At 44.8% G+C, this 18,767-nt stretch overlaps 1 protein-coding gene across 2 annotated transcripts in view; it reads left to right on the forward strand.

The window, feature by feature from the left end:
• SLC23A2 (solute carrier family 23 (ascorbic acid transporter), member 2) overlaps window positions 1-18,767 on the forward strand; it is a 130,082-nt gene that overhangs the window by 91,759 nt on the left and 19,556 nt on the right. The window contains exons 6-10 of one of the 2 annotated variants that reach the window (XM_011941031.1): window positions 4,078-4,166; window positions 5,168-5,238; window positions 6,173-6,354; window positions 16,042-16,162; window positions 16,651-16,807. In XM_011941031.1, coding sequence (XP_011796421.1) covers window positions 4,078-4,166; window positions 5,168-5,238; window positions 6,173-6,354; window positions 16,042-16,162; window positions 16,651-16,807 — 620 coding nt within the window. The remainder of the gene's footprint in view (window positions 1-4,077; window positions 4,167-5,167; window positions 5,239-6,172; window positions 6,355-16,041; window positions 16,163-16,650; window positions 16,808-18,767) is intronic. The other variant, XM_011941033.1, reaches the window with a different exon arrangement.

An 18,767-nucleotide genomic window follows, 5' to 3' on the forward strand; every position in this document is an offset into this window, starting at 1 on the left:
GACTGGAGGCTTATCTGGGTGAATCATGAAAACCCGTGCACATTTCATCCCCAACTCTGAGCGCTTTTAATCTAATCACCACTCTTCCAAATTTGCAGTCAAAATCAACTTGCCAGAAAGACTTAACCTTTATTTTTAGTTTAATAGAATTCCTTTCTGAGAATATTTGTAAATAGCCCCTTCATTTCATTAAGTATTCATTGGTGCTGAGGGTACATGGTGGGTCAAGACGGTGGTTGAAGCCAATCCACTTCCTACTATCAGGGGATGCCTCCCTCAAGGTTGAGGTGGACAGGACAGTTCATGGGGAGTGCACCAGCACAGAGAGCAGCAGCCCGAGGAAGGGAGCAGACAGAGGCTGGGCGCATGTGGAGATCTGATTCAGGCTGGCTCGTCATTCGAGCGGATGCCAAAGGGAATTAAAAAGCAAAGACGACACACAGAGCCATGCCACAGCTTGTTGGGATGTCCTCTGTGGCTTGGTTCCTTCAAGACTGAGAATAGCTTCAGGGTGAAGGTCACCTCTCCCAGTTCTCCTACAGTGGTCCTTTCAGAGCAGGTCCTTCACTCGTTTTCCTCTTGCTGCAGGAAGAACGCAGGGCATCTGTCATTTAGTCCCCACTGACCTTCACCATATGAGCTCCCTGTGCTTTCGCCCAAGTGTAGTCCTGTGAGGGTTCCTGGGTCTGTCCTGTGGCTCTTGTTTTGCACCTCCCCTCTCTCTGCCCGGAATACCTGTAACCCTCACACACATGGCGAAGCACTTCTCGTGCTTTAAGACTCGCTCAAGCGACTGCACCTGCAGAGCCCCACAGCATTTCACACCATCACACATCACTGCCCCTCATATGTGACCGTGGTTAGTGTCTTCTTCACGCAGCAGAAACAGAAGGGCTCAGGAAGTGTTTTCCATCGTCGTATCTACATATAATTGCGCTGGTGTGAAGCAGATACCCAAGAATCGTTTATAAGGTGACAAAATGATAAATCCCTTTACCTGGCACAGGGGTTGTCAGTCTCAGCCACCCTTAGAAGGCATTGTTGAAAATGCAGATTTGGTGCCACCCACCCCTGAATCTGGCTAACCAGGACAAGACGCAGAAATCTCCACATTTAACCAGCACTCCCAGAGAACTCTGAAGCAGCTTCCTGGTAACTTGGGAGGTGACTTGCAGAAATCTTGACAAAAAGCCCTAAGTTATAGGGGAACACATTACAGATTCAAAGGAGATCCTGGAATATTTACTGGAGGAGGTGATATTTTCTCTGTGCCTTAAGTGACAAATGAAAACTGAACTCGTATGAAGGAGCTGGTGAGAGATACCAGGCTGGGAGTGGGGTTCAGGTTACCTGGGCACCAAGCTGGACATGGGGGGGCTCTGGCAGGGTTTTGAATAACGTAAGGACTGTGGGGGAGTTGCTTAGGTTCTCTTGCTGTCCTGAGGCTGGAGCCTGACATGGGATCTCATCATGTCAGAATTGCTGGTCTGCTCAGGATTTTGTTTTTTAAACTAATGTCTAGTGGCCACTATTAACTGTGAGAATTTCCAGCTGCAGAAACCCACTGCCTCTTCACATATTTAAGATATATTTTCCCTGTAGACGGGTCAGAAAAACTTCTTCTGTAAAAGGCCAACAGTAAATAGCCTAGGCCTTGCATGCCTCTGTTAGTGCGCTGAGCTCCACCGTGACCGCGTGAAAGCGGCCGTTGACCGTGAGTAAATAAATGGCTGTCCTCTATTCTAGTACAGCTTTACTTACAAAACAGGTAGCACTCCAGATTTGGCCCACTAGCTGGTTTGGCAGCCCCTGGTGTAAAGAAAAGCACAGTTTAATGTATTTTCTTTCCAGTCTTTAGTACAAAATAAAAGAGCAGGCAGTCTTCTTGGCCTGGGGAGACCCACCTGGGTGCCTGAGGTTTACATGGTCACATGAGTACAATAGGGGCCGTGCTGTGGGTGCAAAGAGAAGAGCTGAGAATTGACCAGCTTCACACTGGGCAAGCACCTAAAAAAGTCACTGTTATCACCTTCAGTCATTTTCTTGGAAAATTGGCTTTGTTAATTGTGATCTAGGGAGACTCTCGTTTGTTTAATGTGTTCGTATGCTCTTGTTGCAACTTTCCCTGAGAATGTTTCAGTCAAGCCAGTGACAGAGCCCACACTTAGTGCTGGCATCTTAACAGCTTGTGTCAGGCGATGTTGCCTGGCTAGATGTGAACACGTAATGCTGGCATGAGCAGCCCTTTCCAGATTGTCTCGGGAGACTTTTTCTATCGTCATCTATTTCAGGGGAGCCCAGGGTCCCAGCAGCTCGCAAATGAGCGAGTGTCTTTGCAGCAGCGCTCTTGGGACCTTTAGTCCTAGTTAAGCCATCAAATGCTCACCCCGAAAGGTGGCAAGGTCGGATGCCAAGGTCAGGTTCAGGCTGAGGTCTGACTGAAGAGTGGAAACCAGATCCAGTCTTTCCTTTTGCCATTTCCAGTGAATCACCAATACAGTGTGATGTGTGATGGCCACATTCCTAAGGATAAAATCTCTAAACGCAGTTGACCATTTGTATTCCACTGCCCTATGATGCATTGGTTGAAGTCGGAAACCATAGTAAACCAGACGGCATTTGGACCATTCCATACAGCATCCATCCCTAATTACATGCTGTCCTTTCAGTACAGTCCTGAAAATCTGTGCTTATGGAATACTTAGAAGTCAAACAGTATTTTCCCTTTGACATACATTCCCACTTCAGGTGTCCTTCACTTCTGCTATCCTCTGGGCCCCTCTGGCAGGTAATTATAACTGGATGGTTATTGAAGGGCATGCCTATGGGAGTGGCCATCAGCAATGCATCCAGTTTGTATGGTGTAGCCTGCCTCTGTGCCTTAAAGCCAGCACCCTGCCTACTCTGGATTGATGTCACTGCATGATTAAACAGCCAGGAGAGCATCTGTAACAAGGACGTCTTGACCTCCCTGGCTCAGAATGGTGTGTGCTGGGCTCTGGACCTGCAGCGAGACTGCTCGTTCTTTAGCCAGAGCCAGTTGGATTTCTCAGTCCAGATCCTGTTTCACTGTGGGTAGGACTTGCTGCCAGACCGCTCAAAGGGAAGGATGCTGGGTCCCTGTCTTGCTGGCAAGGCCACTGACTAGGCTCCCTGGGGCATTTCAGGATTTGGATGTGTGAGAGTTCCCAGCCCTGCAAACAGGAGGAGCCAGTTTAATATTTTACCCTCAAAATTATATTTAAAATAGTGATTAAGTTCTGATGCTAACTCATAAAGCCACTTTAATGTGACTTAGCTGAAATGCTGTACATTTCCGTTAAAAAATGGTAGTCTTTGAATAGCTAAAGTGTTTGTGAAGTCAATATGAAGTATCTAAAATATAATCAAATCATGGCATTTGAGGATCTCTGCATTTAGTTTGAGGATGTGGGCAGCAAATTTAATGGAGATTCTACAAGTTTTCTGGGCCCTTTAAAATATGTTCGAATACCTTTAAGTATTTTTATGATTAAGCAGAATATTTATTATGTCTGCTATCACATTGTAACTTACAGCTCTGTAGATCTAGATCACTATTATGATTTATCTGTAATCGGCGATTAGGGCAATCTTTGATTCACAAAATGAAACAACAGAGGGAAATTTTTTCCTATGATAACCAATAATAATTTTAAAGGGAGGAGGAGGGAGGTAAAAAAGCAGAAATACACTGATGTTTAAAAAGGAGTTTATAAGCTCAGCAGGAAAGCGGGAACCTCAAATGCCCGCAGTCCCCCACCTGCAAGAGGAAAGGTGGTGATGGCAGGGGCCGGTGTTGGGGTGTTGGCACTGACCACGGGGCCCACCCTGGAGCTGCCTGGGTGGGAGGAGAGTGGCAATGGGGAGGATGAAGAAGCCACTGGCTGTGGCTGCATGGCACAGGAGAGCTTTGCAGACTGGGGCTTTTTCTCCTAGGTGTGCCTGCATTTACTCATGTGCTGTATGTCTATGGAAAAGACTGTTAAGCTGTCAAATAGTGAACTACCTCGGTAGTTCCCGATGCCGTGATCATGGTTTTGGTCTCGTTTCTTTTAGGTTACCCCTGTTTCAGGCCAGTGCTTTTGCATTTTTGGCCCCTGCTCGAGCCATCCTGTCTTTAGATAAATGGAAATGTAACACCACAGGTAATTGCAGTTATTTCCACATATGTCATTGGGGTCCCTTAATGCAGGTGTAAAGGGAGGCCTGGACCTGCTGCCCTCAGCAGTGCTAAATCCTTTCTGGAATTAGGGACAAAGCACACAAACCCACAAACAGCTTAGAATGCTCCATCTGTGGACCGTGTCTGTCTCTCTCTTTCTATCCACTTGTTCATCCCTAACCCTAGAGCAAGAAAGGATCAGAATTGACCTCATTTCTCTGTTAATGAAATTGACAAATATGGGAACGGAATAGAAAAATATTTGTGCCATTTTTCTGCCTCTCTCTTTCAGTGGATTTTATGACCCACCAGTAATCACTCTCTTTGCTGCGTCAGCATCCCTTCTCTGAAACGTCTTTGCTTTTTAAGGATCTGGCTACTGTGGTTTGCTGCAAATGACTTTCGTTCCCCTTCCTTAGTGATTGCAAAGATCCTTAAGGAACCCAATAAGGTCAGGAAAAGATAGGGAATTTGAGAAAATCAGAGTCAGACCTGTACTCTCAAAAATACAATTACATTTTGACCTTCTAGGAGCAAAGTTTTCCAGCCTTCATTTCCTTCCTTGCTCCTAGGAGTTACTTTGTGACCACTGATTTGATCTGGGAACTGGAAAAGGCCCTCTGTTTTATCTAAGTTTTTCAAACCTCAGTCCAGCAACCTTGCTGTTGGGCATTTCAGTGAGCTGTGTGCAAAGGTTGGTTTTTTTTTGTGTGTGAGGCTGGTGCTAGTAACGTGTATTACCACTTCAGCTAGCTTTTGACAATCTGGGGAGCTCTCAGTCGATGAATTCATTTGGTTAAATTAGCATTTGAGGATCCACCTTTCACTAAGATAAGCTGTACTGTTAGATGTTGAATTTTAGGGATGGGGATTGACACAGATACAATAAAAACAGGCAGAAAATTCTTCTTAAAAGGTAAAATAAGTATGTCGTGTGAGACATCAGTGTCACTCCAAGAAAAACTTTTTGTTTTTGTTTTCAAGATGTTTCAGTTGCCAACGGAACAGCAGAGCTGTTGCACACGGAACACATCTGGTATCCCCGGATCCGAGAGGTAAAGGACAAGCGTTGTCCGCTTTTGGCTTCTTCATGTTTCTTCTCAGCTTCAATGTTGGTTGACCCAGGAAATAGCAGTTACTTTTACTGAGCCCTTCTTTTCTTTTTCAATTACTGATACGTTTATTTCTCTTGTTAAAGTAAATGTAGTTAAGCAACACTCTAAAATAAAGCATAATGAAATGCTTTGGGCAACCAGAAGGAATGGTTTCCTCCCTCCTGCACACCAACAGACCTGTCCACTCACACCCGCCAGCACAACTAGCTGAGGTTGGTAGCTCCCTGGACAGAGCTACAGAGGCTCATCATCGACAGATAGAATTATTCACTCTGGCCTCAGCGTTTGCCTGTGTTCATTGTGTTCATTGAAAGAGCTATAGATATTTGTCTGCCAAAGTGCAATTGATTAGAAGCAGACATGAAGTACAGCTGACAGTGTATTAATATTTTCCAAAACCTGTGAGATAATTCACCGTCAGTTCAGAATGAGCACAGATGTGGCCATTCTGCACACTAAAAGCATCCCTTTAGAATTTTTGTCAACAACACTGTCTTGTCAATGTCCTGGGGGCTCACTCTTTAAAGCTGAGAGTCTTTATGCTGCAGTGTTCCTCTAAGGCTGGTCTTTAAATGTTGTGTTTCTTAAATGGGAATTATAAATTTTTGCCTGCATCATTTAGCAGTGGAAAAGGCATGTGGGCCGTGTGTCCAGGACTCATTTCTGTAGTACACCTGCCTCAGTAATGCAGGCCCCAGTTAGCGCCCACTGAAGTTTCTTGTCAGGTCCTGGGGGATTTTCCAGCTTATCTCCCAAGTTAGATGATGTAATAACTTACTGCCTTGCAGAATTATCAGTTGTGGTTGTAGGTGACATTCTGAGTGTGCAGTGTACAAGCAGCTCACTCTCATGTCTGTGCCATCTCTTGTTGCAGATCCAGGGGGCCATCATCATGTCCTCACTGATAGAAGTAGTCATCGGCCTCCTAGGCCTGCCTGGGGCTCTGCTGAAGTACATCGGTCCCTTGACCATTACACCCACGGTGGCCCTCATTGGCCTTTCTGGTTTCCAGGCAGCGGGGGAGAGAGCCGGGAAGCACTGGGGCATTGCCATGCTGTAAGTGGAAACATCTCTCCTCGTCCCACCACTGCAGGGCAGCCTTTAGGAACATTCACGTAGACTTCAGGAGATAATGTTTTTCAATAATAAGAATGGTCTGACAGTTTCAACTTTATTTGCTTCAAGCTAGGGAATAGTCAAAGGGTTTTTAACCCAGAGTTTGGGAAGTGACATACAGTTGAGGTATTACAGAGACAGACTTAGCAGCCATATGAAGAGTGTGGGTTGTAAGGTTTTAAGCTTTGGTAATGGGGTAAGGTGGTGGCACCATTTGGTTTTGACTTTTGAGGTCTTGCCAAGTCTCATGTGCATGAGTTGACATACTGAGAAGCCAAAATTTTTCTTTTTTTCTTTTGAGACCGAGTCTTCCTCTGTCGCCCAAACTGGAGTGCAATGGCACGATCTCGGCTCACTGCAACCTCCACCTCCCGAGTTCAAGTGATTCTTCTGTCTCGCCCTCCTGAGTAGCTGAGACTACAGGCACATGCCACCACACCCGGCTGATTTTTTTTTTTTTTTTTAGTAGAGATGAGGTTTCACCATGTTAGCCAGGATGGTCTCAATCTCCTGACCTCGTGATCTGCCCGCTTCGGCCTCCCAAAGTGCTGGGATTACAGGCGTGAGCCACTGCTCTCGGCCAAGAAGCCAAATTTTTATATCATGAGACTCAAAAATATTCAGAGTGGCAGGAGTCTGGAGTGTTTCCAGAGAAGTTGCGGGAAACGTCTGTTGGCATTGATGATGTGGCTCTTCTCCCTACGCCACACTGAGCTCTGCACTCCTGGTGGGTGGGTGCTTGGGGGAGGGACATGGTTTCTGCCGGGGTCCTGCTAGTCAGTGCCTGTCCTTTTGTATAGAATGTCACATCCATTAAAGATGTCCCTTGCCCTGTAAGTAAAGTTAATATTTTGTGTTAACGAAGTCACAGGGGAGTTTGATAATATTATTGATGATTAGAGCCACAGAACTCTTTGTAACACAGAGCCCACATTCTCTGTGTGTCTGCAGAGCATGTTTAAGAATTGATTATGTGTAGGTCTGTGGTTCCATTACTCTGGAATTTAACCAGCCAGTAAAATTCCTAAAACAAAATAAGTCATCACGTAAGAGGATTTTTCAGCCGGGCGCGGTGGCTCAAGCCTGTAATCCCAGCACTTTGGGAGGCTGAGACGGGCAGATCACGAGGTCAGGAGATCGAGATCATCCTGGCTAACACGGTGAAACCCCGTCTCTACTAAAAATACAAAAAAAAAAAACTAGCCAGGCGAGGTGGCGGGCGCCTGTGGTCCCAGCTACTCGGGAGGCTGAGGCAGGAGAATGGCGTAAACCCGGGAGGCGGAGCTTGCAGTGAGCTGAGATCCGGCCACTGCACTCCAGCTCGGGCGACAGAGCAAGACTCCGTCTCAAAAAAAAAAGAGGATTTTTCATTTGTTTTGTTTTGTGAAATATCCTGCAGTTATTTAATAACAGGTGATATTTATTGATCTTTTTTACTACGCACCAGTCCTTTATATAACACTTGTATATAGTATCAGATAAGGTATATCCTAGTGTTATCCCGTTTAACAGCAGAGGACACTGAGCACCACAATATAATGTTATTTGCCCAGAGTCATACAGTGAGTTAAGTGGCCAACGTGGGTTTCAAAACCCAAGTGTTGGAAATGGGCCTGAACCCATCCTACTCAATCCTGTTCTGTGTATTAGAACATGACGTACAAATAAAAGTGAACCATAGCAGAATTGTTACCTACACTTTACAAATTAAGGTGTGTGAAAATATCAAGTTTTTTTCTTTAAACAAGGTTTGAAGGAGGCACATCTCACACATGAGCATGAATACCCATCATCATGCTTTCCCAAAACTGTTCCTTTTTTAAGATGGAGTCTTGCTCCGATGCCCAGGCTGGAGTGCAATGGCGCGATCTTGGCTCACTGCAATCTCTGCCTCCCGAGTTTAAACAATTCTCCTGCCTCAGCCTCCCAAGTAGCTGGGATTACAAGCACCCACCACAACGCCCAGCTAGTTTTTGTATTTTTAGTAGACACGGGGTTTCACCATGTTGGCCAGGCTGGTCTCAAACTCCTGACCTCAGGTGATCTGCCCACCTGGGCCTTCCAAAGTGCTGGTATTACAGGCATGAGCCACTGTGCCCAGCCCAAAATTGTTCTTAATATTCTCATTTCTCCGAAGGTTGGGCAAAACATTCTTCACACCAGTAGAGGTGGGAAGATGGCATGTAAGAATATTCTTTCAGCAAAATGTAATTAATGTCAAAATGGATAAATGGTATGTATAGTACAGTAAAGTTTGAAACTAGTAACAAAAGGATGAACAAAACCCACAAAGCACTTAGAAGCTTTAAAAAAAAAAGAAAAAAAGTTAAAAATCACTCTCAGAGGGGAAATAGAAACTTTGCAATTAATTACTAATAGTTTAGGAAATGGTGGCAAGAACAATACCAGTCACATTTAGTAGCCAGAGGTGTTCTCAAGAAAATTCACAACCTTTAAAGCAGATACAGCACATGAAGAATTTCAGTAGCTAAGAAAACAGGACAAAAAAATGAACCTAGTAAAATCAGGGGGAATGAATTAATAAAGATACAGAAAATGTGAAACAGATAGAAGTGGTAAATCTGAAAGCTGGTCTCTTGAGGGGGAAAAAAACCCAATGAAGACAAACTTCTGGCAAAGCTAAGCAGGATAAGAGGATGCCTGTGCACGTAGATCTGCCACAGATCCCATCAGAGGGAGCTAAACTGTTACCTCCCCCCAAATTAAAACAAAAAGTAAGAAAATAGTGGTTTTCAGAAAAGCCTAAGTAACCAAAATTGACTCCTCCTCACTCTAAGTTTGGGGGTGTCTCCAAACTTGATCCTGGCCCCTTCTCTCCATGCGCTTCCCCCAAGGAGATCGCATTTCTTTGAAGGTGAATATTTCCGCGGAAACCTGCAGTTCATACCTGTGAACTCCAGATTTACAGAGCCAGCCCTCAGCTTGCCCTCTCCACTTGCTGTTACACAAGACATCTTCAACTGTAAATGAAAAAAGCCCCCGACTTTTGATTCCTTTCCTGCCCCCAAAACCAGTTTCTTCTGCCTTCCTCCTTTCAGTAAATGGCACAACAGTGCTGTCAGTTGCTTCAGCAAGAAATGTCTATCTGCTCTTGAGTCTTCCTTTCGCCTCATCCCTCACACAGCCCATCCTGCCCTTCCTCCTCCAGAACAAGTTTTAAACCTGTTTTCTTTTCAGGCCTTCATTGCCGCCACTCTCTGCGAGCTTTGCCCTTGGCCATTGATTCCTCACTGTCCCCAACTTCTCCCTCATGTCTCCCAGGGGTCCTCCTCTGTCCCCTCCTTTTGAAACATCAGTTAGACACAAGCTAGAATTCTGGAAGCTTTGGGGTCTTCTTACTGTTCCAATGTCTGGAGCCTCACGTGCTGCCCTTGGTGGGTGTGTTGGCATCTCTTGGCCTGGATACCTGGAGCCCCTTTGCTCTGGGCACCCAGGCATGCAGAGGTGGGGCATGATCTTGAATTATTTAGATGCCTTCCTCCACTCCACCCTTACTTGTCTCTTTCTGTAACCTCTTCTTGAAGCCTCCTGGAGTCTTCCTCTTTCTTCTCCTGTTTTCTATCACTTTGTCTTCTCTATTCGTGAGAATTATCTTTTGCTTTATCTCTTATTCCTTCTGCCAAGACTGTCATTTACACTCTGGTGTTTTTTCAGTTTCTAAGAGCTCTTCTGTGTCTTTGGGCTGTCAGCTCTGTGAGGGCAGGGCTTGTGTGCTGGGCAGGTCACCTCGGCACCCCCGCCACCTGCCCCTCTCGTGGCTGAGCTGGCGCTCAGTGAGCAGGTTGTGAACTAATGAAGGAAGGCTCAGGAAGCCCCGTAAATCCATGACCACAAGAGCAACCAAGATAGTTGTTGAAGAACTCTGATTCCTAAAAGAAACCCTGGGTCCAGATGGTTAGACGTCTTCAAGGAGGAGAGAATATATGCACCGTTTAAACTGTTCCAGAGCTCTGTGAAAGGAGGGAAACTCCCCAGCCAATCTTAGCAGCAAATTCTGACTGAACTAATAATACAAAAGGAGAGCCAAGGACCATCATTTTCTTTCCTGTGGTTGTGTTAAAAACAAACAGATCCTGAGCTGATGGATGTATTGTGGCACATTCTAAGCAACGAGCCCTGAGTTCAAATGTCTTCAGGTAGCATGCTCAAGTTCAGCATCATTCTCTACTGTAAGGCTCCTTCCAATCTTTAAAAATGCAAATGTGCAAAAGACTCTATTCACCTTCCGAAAAGGGCCTTAGTATCCAGCCCTGTCCACCCTTAATTTGTTTTTTAAATGCCACACATCTATAAGCATATCTTGGTAGACTATTCCTTAGAGCATGTTTGGGAAGATGCTGCTACAGATAACACAATGAAAGAACAAGGCATAATGTATCATTTCAAGAATTCACAGATGGTCAGATATTAAAGTGTGTTGAAATCGATCATGGCTGCATGGTAGGTTTTATTTTATTTTTTTAAATTTTGAGACAGGGTCTCACTTCATCACCCAGGCTGGAGTGCAGTGGCACGATCTCAGCTCACTGCAGCCTCTGACTCCTGAGTTCAGGCGATTCTTATTCGTCAGCCTCCCAAGAGTACCTGGGACTAAAGGGTAGATTTTATTAATAAGCTCTTATTGATAAAAACTATGGTAATAGTCCCCTCCCCAAATTTTATTTGTAAAATTCAACCTACGTCCTTGCTGCAAACTTAGCAATGTGAGAACAGAAGGAATTTTTTTTTTTTTTGAAACAGAGTTTCACTCTTGTTGCCCAGGCTGGAATGCAATAGGGCAATCTCAGCTTACCGCAACCTCCACCTCCCGGGTTCCAGCAATGCTCCTGCCTCAGCCTCCCAAGTCGCTGGGATTATAGACATCTGCCACCGCTCCCAGCTAATTTTTTGTATTTTTAGTAGAGACAGGGTTTCACCATGTTGGCCAGGCTGGTCTCAAACTCCTGACCTCAGGTGATCCACCCACCTCAGCCTCCCAAAGTGCTGGGATTACAGGTGTGAGCCGCCACACCCGGCTGTATAGAAGGATCTTTATGCATAAGATAAAAATGCCTCATACTTGAATGATGAAATGTTCAAATCAGGAACTTAAATAAGCTTATTATCACTGCTATCATTTAAAGTTATTCTAGATGTGCTAGTCAATGTATAAAACAAGAAAGTAAAATAATGTGAATCCATACCAAAAAGATCAGAGAGGAGAGGGGATGGTGACTTGCCTGTAGAGGAATTAAATACATTCCACAGCTTCATAAAAAATATGGTGGTCCTGGGACAGGGATAGACATTGGTAGAGCAGAGTAAGAAGAACAGAATCAAAGAAAAATAAGTATTTAGTATAGATGACAGTCATATTTGAAACCAGTAGGGAATGGACAGATTGTGTAGGAAAAACTAACTATTTTTGGGAAAAAGTTAGACTCCTAATTTATATCAAATTATATCTCAGTTGAACTAAAGACTTAAATATATAAAATAATCATAAAAGTGCTAGAAGAAAACCTAAATAAGTATTTAATCCTAAGGGAGGGAAGATCTTTCTTAAAGCAGATATTGAAAAGAGAGAGAAAGATAGATTTTACTACTGACACATTTAAAACATCAAAAAGCACTGAATTAAAAACAAATCTGGTATGGTGGCTCACACCTGTAATCCCAGCACTTTGGGAGGCTGAGGTGGGCAGATCACTTGAGCTCAGGAGTTCTCAACCAGCCTGGCCAACATGGTGAAACTCCGTCTCCGCTGAAAATACAAAATGAGCCAGGTGTAGTGGCAGGCGCCTGTAATCTCAGCTACTCAGGATGCTGAGGCACATGAATCATTTGAATCTAGGAGATGGAGGTTGCAGTGAGCTGAGATTGTGCTTGAACCCAGGAGGTGAAGCTCACTAGCTGAGATTGCGTCACTGCACTCCAGCCTGGGCGACAGAATGAGACTCTGTCTCGAAAAAAGCTGGGAAAATACTCATGAAAATGTCACAAGAAAGGCTAACGTCCCTAACTCGTAAAGAGTTCTACTGGTTAAAAGTGAGAGAGGCCGGGCACAGTGACTCAGGCCTGTAATCCCAGCCCTTTGGGAGGCCGAGATGGGCGGATCACGAGGTCAGGAGATCGAGACCATCCCGGCTAACATGGTGAAACCCCGTCTCTACTAAAAAATACAAAAAACTAGCCGGGGGTGGTGGCGGGTGCCTGTAGTCCCAGCTACTCAGGAGGCTGAGGCAGGAGAATGGCATGAACCCGGGAGGCAGAGCATGCAGTGAGCTGAGATCCGGCCACTGCACTCCAGCCTAGGCGACAGAGCGAGACTCTGTCTCAAAAAAAAAAAAAAAAAGTGAGAGAATCCCAGTGGAGTAATGGATGAAGAGTGTGATAGGAGTAACCATTTAGCAAAAAAGGAACTACACCTCGCTCATTAATGTGTGAAAAAGGTTTATGCTCCCAATTTATTAAAATGTGTATTACCTACATGATTCTGTTGGAATTGAGAGTGAGTGAATGGTACAAACTAAGTCACTCCAATACAGATGGAGTTTAGAGACAGAGTCTCAGGGGAGATTAGTGCAGCCGGTCAGCGACTGCTCTTTCTGGCACAGTGCATATGTCCTTGGTAGGACCTACATTTTAAAACTTTTTTTTAAATTGACTTTTCTTATGGAAAATTTCAAACCTATCCAGAAGTGAAGACAATAGTTTAATGAACCCCCATGTGTCAATCCCAGGCACTCCAAAACAGTATACTTTTATCTATAGCCCACTGTTCTTCATCCCCTTCCAATTCAGTTACATTCCAGGTATTTGAAATTTAACGGTGATTGAGCACAGAAATCTAAAGTAAAATAATAGTCACCTCCTACCCATGTCTCAAAAAAAGTCTCAAAAAAATCTCATGATTGTTAACTAGCAAAGAAGTTTGTTTTTATCCTTACATATTTTTATATTTGTATGCAAATAAGCACAAACTAGCATATATACAGCTTCAACATAATTTTATTTGCTTTTACCCCAGTAATTTGTTGGGTTTACTTCTCCTAGACAGCATGTTTACATTGATCTCTTTCTTTCTAAATCTGCACAGTGTTTAATAATATTTATTCAACCATTTCTCAATTGATGCTCATGCATGTAGCTTGAATTTTTGCTGCTACAAAAAAAAATTGTTGAAATATATACCTCAGTGTGTAAAGACTGTGTATTAGAAGCAATGATGATACAGTTTTTCAGTTAAAGCTGTTTATGTTGCTTCCGATGTCATACAGTATGGGAATTGTTAAACAAGCTGTGGTATGTCCATAAAACAGAATACTAAAGCAGTCACTAAGGTGCTAATGCAAATCTCTATCTGATGAGGTGGAAAAGCAAATAGGTGAGGCAGGTCAGGAAGCTGCGTAAAACTTGATGCCAGTTTGCCTTAGATAATAACCCGTTCATGTCTGGGGACAAGGAAGATGACAGTGTGTCTTCCTCCAGCACCCAGCAAATATCCAGGGAATGAAAGCCATTCAGAACAGATAGACCACAATATTACATGGTTTTATCACTCAAGGGGGATTATGGATGATCTTCAGGATTTTATTTTTTTCTTTCTGCTTACCTGTCTTTTAAATTTTTTGTACAATTTAGTGTGCATTACTTGCATAACATTTTAAAGTAAAGGTTAGCAAAGGTAAACATGAGGTGAAAAGCACCCAGTGGAGTAGACAGCAGCCCATCCTGAGAACTGAGGCTGAAACGCTTCATCCCTTTGCTCAGTTAAGATGTGTGGACATGGGCAGGTCTGCATCTCTAAGCCGCTGCCTCTCTGTCACAGGGTGCCCGCCCCCAGGTGTATTTGAGACTAAAAATAAACTTGAAGTAGACAGGTTTTAGAGCAGAAAGAATAGTCATGTTCATCTGCTGCCTAATCTGCTTTCTAAATTTGAGTTGCCAATTTGGGCCTGAGATCTGAGTGTCCCTCCTCAAATTCTATGTGGTCTCAGTCTCCTCTTAAATGTGCAGGTGTGTTGCCTGAAATAGTGATGACGGAAATAGCAGACTTGGGGCATCTTTGGATCTCCTAATATTCACTCTGAAACAAATAGGTAGCATTTTTTTTTCCCAACATGAAAATTATATGTAGGTCTAAGTTTAAAATATTCCAGTTTTAGTATCCCTTGTTACCATATTGTTTTTTGTTAAACTTCACTATCCTGGAGGAGTTGAAATAACGTGGGCACTGTGTGCATTTTCAACCTTGAACTGGTACTGGCGGAGACCCCCAATGGATCACCAGTTCACTGAAGTGCCTGAGTAGGCAGGGAGACCCGTAGAGCAACACACGCCTGTTCTCCAGCCGGGATGCCATCCACACCTCATTAGCTATGTGACAGTGGAGTCACACTTGACCGGCTGTCGATGGAGCTAATGATGCCATCTCAGCAACTGGAACTGTGCCCAGGAACAATTAAGCTTAGCTTTGACTGAGAACCTACTCTTCCTGCCAGCACTACCTCAGGTCTTAAGTGAAGGAACGAGACCACATGGAGGTTTAGACGCATTGTTGGTCACCAGTTTTGTTTTGGTGATGAGTAAATCCACCTGGGCAATGGGAAGTGGCCCCGCACCTGCCAGCTCCGTGGAACACCAGACCGATGTCACGGACTGGTGTGTCAGGAAGTGCCGTGGTCCTGCTGTGGAGGAGTCGGCGCCTGTTGCTGCCTCCCATAGCACTTAGTGCAGTTCAGTCAGGACCGTGAGGCTCAAGGAGAGGGACTTCTCGCAGCCCAGCCTCCCTGCCCTGTGACCAGGGTGCCAAAAGGAAAGAGTTCAGTTCAAGCCACAGAGCTAGATTCCTGGCCCCCCAATGCTGCAGCCCTAGCCGGGTGATCTTGACGTCTGGCTTTGTCTCTGTGAAAAGGAGACGATCGTAGAAGCTACCCCGTAAGGTTGAGATGATGCACAGGAAGACATTAGTGTAGTGTCTGGCACACAAAAGCCTCTCAGGAATGTTATTAATACTGAATTCTCCTGTATCTAGTTTTGTTAAACAGTGAAGCTTTACTTTTTGCTCTTTTAAAAGTAATTTATGCGTGCTGTAAGTAAATTGGAAAATACAGAAAAGTGGGAAAACCAGTTGCAAATCATGTAACTACTCAAAGCGGATCCCTAGGAGAATTTTGGATCATGTCCTTCTTACCTGTTTGTGTGTACGTGCAGTAGTTTCTTGGTTTGCTTTGTAGTTAATTCGTAGTTAGAATCTTACAGTTTATGTTATATCTGGCATCCTTTCCCCTTACATAGTGTAAGCTTTTCCCATCAATGCATACATTCTTTGAGTTCTCTTATTCTAGTTAGGAAAAGCTGTCCTAAGGCATTTACCTCAGAATTTCATTTCAGTTTCAAGAAATGCTAGGCAAGTTAGTTGTAACATCTTCCCCCAAAGTAGTGTTTCAAAAAGATGTACATCCCAATAGATGTACTGTTTCTCAAATAGTAGTTCAGAGGACTAGCAGCTTTCTAGGTAAATGAATTGAACACTATGTCAATTTTGCCATAGAAGCTTCGAGTGCTATTTTGCGACAGAGACATAACAGCCTTTGACCTAGTTTGTTTTCTTTCTCTCCTCAGGACAATATTCCTAGTATTACTGTTTTCTCAATATGCCAGAAATGTTAAATTTCCTCTCCCAATTTATAAATCCAAGAAAGGATGGACTGCGTACAAGTTACAGCTGTTCAAAATGTTCCCCGTGAGTAGCTACCTTCTTCCCCCGCTGACAATTTTGCCTTTGGATAATACGTAAGATGACTAAGGGAAGGGAGGGTTTTAAGCGGGCCCCCCTTGGGGGATCATGTCTGTGCGGTGATATCAGGGTACCAATGACCACTCAAATCATCATAGACTTAAAGGTTCTGATCGTGAAATGGGAGCAGATCCTTTTAGCAGTGCCAAAGGATGGGGACACTGTCCTTCGGACTGAGTGAGATTTGACTCCACGTGGCCTCTGCAGGCACAATGTCCATTCTTGTTTTACTAGCCAGACTTTGGAAGGGGTAAGATAAATTCACCTGAATGAAACTGCTCTCTCAATGAGATTCCATTCAAGGAAGAATACATCTGCAAAGTGCTGACTGTGGTGGGCTCTGGGGTGTGATGTTCAGACCGCGGGAAGGGTTGTTTTTGGCCAACACCTGTGAGCCCTGCTGGCCTGACAGAGCTTCCCCTTGGCCACTCCAGATCATCCTGGCCATCCTGGTATCCTGGCTGCTCTGCTTCATCTTCACGGTGACAGACGTCTTCCCTCCCGACAGCACAAAGTATGGCTTCTACGCTCGCACGGATGCCAGGCAGGGTGTGCTTCTGGTAGCCCCGTGGTTTAAGGTTCCATATCCATGTAAGTATTCTGATGGCCAGAGCGGTCAGGAGCCCAGGAGGGCCCAACCGAGAGGGGTTGGAAGTTGGCAGAACAGCCTTCTTTGTCCCAGAATGTCTCCTGAGGGTCTTGCCATTCTGGTCAGGAGAGGATTAGACAGCAAGTAAGGGAGGCCCTGTCCCCAGAGAGCAGAAGCCAACACACAGAGACTGACTGGCTCCCTTCTCAGATTAGCTAGCTGTCTCTTTTGGATCTGCTAGGATGAAATCCGGGACAAGGTGTCTCTTGCCAGGTTGAGGCTCTGGTGGTCAGGATTTGAGGGCAGCTGTTCAGATAGGCAAGTATAGAGCTGCTTGGTCCCAGAGCTGCCAAAGTGGAAAGACGTGAGTGGGAACAAGCTGGGGATTAGCAAGCAACCTGCTCAAGCATGATAGAATTTATATAATCTCTTAATGGGCAGCCATAATCTTTTAAATTTGGCCACAGCTGTGGAGGTAAGTTGATAGTCACTAGTGGCCAAAAGCTGCATCTTAATTTGAGTGTTGTGTAACTCTTGGGGGTGTGAATGCATTCCCTAGCTGGGGTGTCACCTGGACTGGTGGCTAGCCCCGTCTAGGTGATCCCAGTGGTTGTTACCCACTTGGTTCCGTTGTGAAGACTCTAGTCCCAGCGTTTGGGTTTTTATTAGAATTGGGTCCTGAGCTTAGTCAGGTTCAGCTCACTTCTTTCCCTGTTTAACCATCTTACTTTCGTTTTTTATAAATGGCAAGGAGAAAAAGAGAGAAGCGAAGAATTTTAAGGTTGGGTTAAAGATGACTGCTCTGAGCATGTTGAATGATGAGTGTTGGCTGTTCTTTTTGTTCTTAATACAATTAGGAAAGCTTTAAAAAGTTTCGTCTTTCAGGCGGGGCACGGTGGCTCATGCCTGTAACACCAGCACTTTGGGAGGCCGAGGCAGGAGGATCACCTGAGGTCAGGAGTTCAAGACCAGCCTGGCCAACATGGTGAAATCCCATCTCTACAAAAATAGAAAAATCAGCCAGGCATGATGGCGGGTGCCCATAATTCCAGCTACTTGGGAGGCTGAGGCGGGAGAATCGCTTGAATCTGGGAGGTGGAGGTTGTAGTGAGTCGAGATCGCACCACTGCACTTCCTTCAGCCTGGGAGACAGAGCAAGACTGTCTCAAAAACAAAAAAAAAGTTTTATCTTTCTAAAATAACTTTCTCATCAGATTGTATGGTCTAAGTATGCACTTATACAGACCTGTTCTTTCTCCAAGAAAGAATGTGCATGGTTCATAAACATACCTATAGTCTGAGATAAAATGAAATTACAATTAGTTGATGAGGCAGTCAGGGCAAGGAGTTGGGGGGAGGCGGGGGTGGCGGGTAGGTAGAAGCACTCACAGCACATACACAGTGGTCTTCTGCTTGTGTGGGCAACTCCCAAGGTGGGTGCCAGTGGGAGCACAAGCTGGGCTGTCCAGGAAAGGCAGCTGTACAGGTGCTGGAGCCAGAGGGAGTTCACTAGGACCCATGGGGCCCTGCACGGGAAGGTGAAACTTAGTAGACAGAGCATCTGAGGTTGTGCTGGCCATGAGCGAGCACGTAGGGCTCCTGGCCTGCCGAGGGCTGGTGCGGTACCAGAGCTCCACTAGCTAGAAAGCCACCCCCAGGGATATAGTCGTACTACTGTGTACATATGTAGTGCTCTCCAGTGCTTTGTCTCAATCCGGAGAGAGGCTTTCGAATACCTGAGCCGTACTTTTCAGTGTTTAGTACACTAGGCATAATCTGGACTCATTGTTAATGTAATACAGATACCTGGAGCAAAATGTCAACAGTGCTGAGGTTGAGAAGCCATGCTGTCAAGTAACAAACTAAAGGGAAGTTTCTTGGTGAAAGGAGATATGAAATAACAGATTCAAGATAGAAGGCTGGAAGTCAACAGGGTCTTTAAGAAAAAAATATATATATAGA

Source organism: Colobus angolensis, unplaced genomic scaffold (genome assembly GCF_000951035.1).
Source record: "Colobus angolensis palliatus isolate OR3802 unplaced genomic scaffold, Cang.pa_1.0 Scaffold197, whole genome shotgun sequence".
Classification (NCBI taxonomy): Eukaryota; Metazoa; Chordata; class Mammalia; order Primates; family Cercopithecidae; genus Colobus; species Colobus angolensis.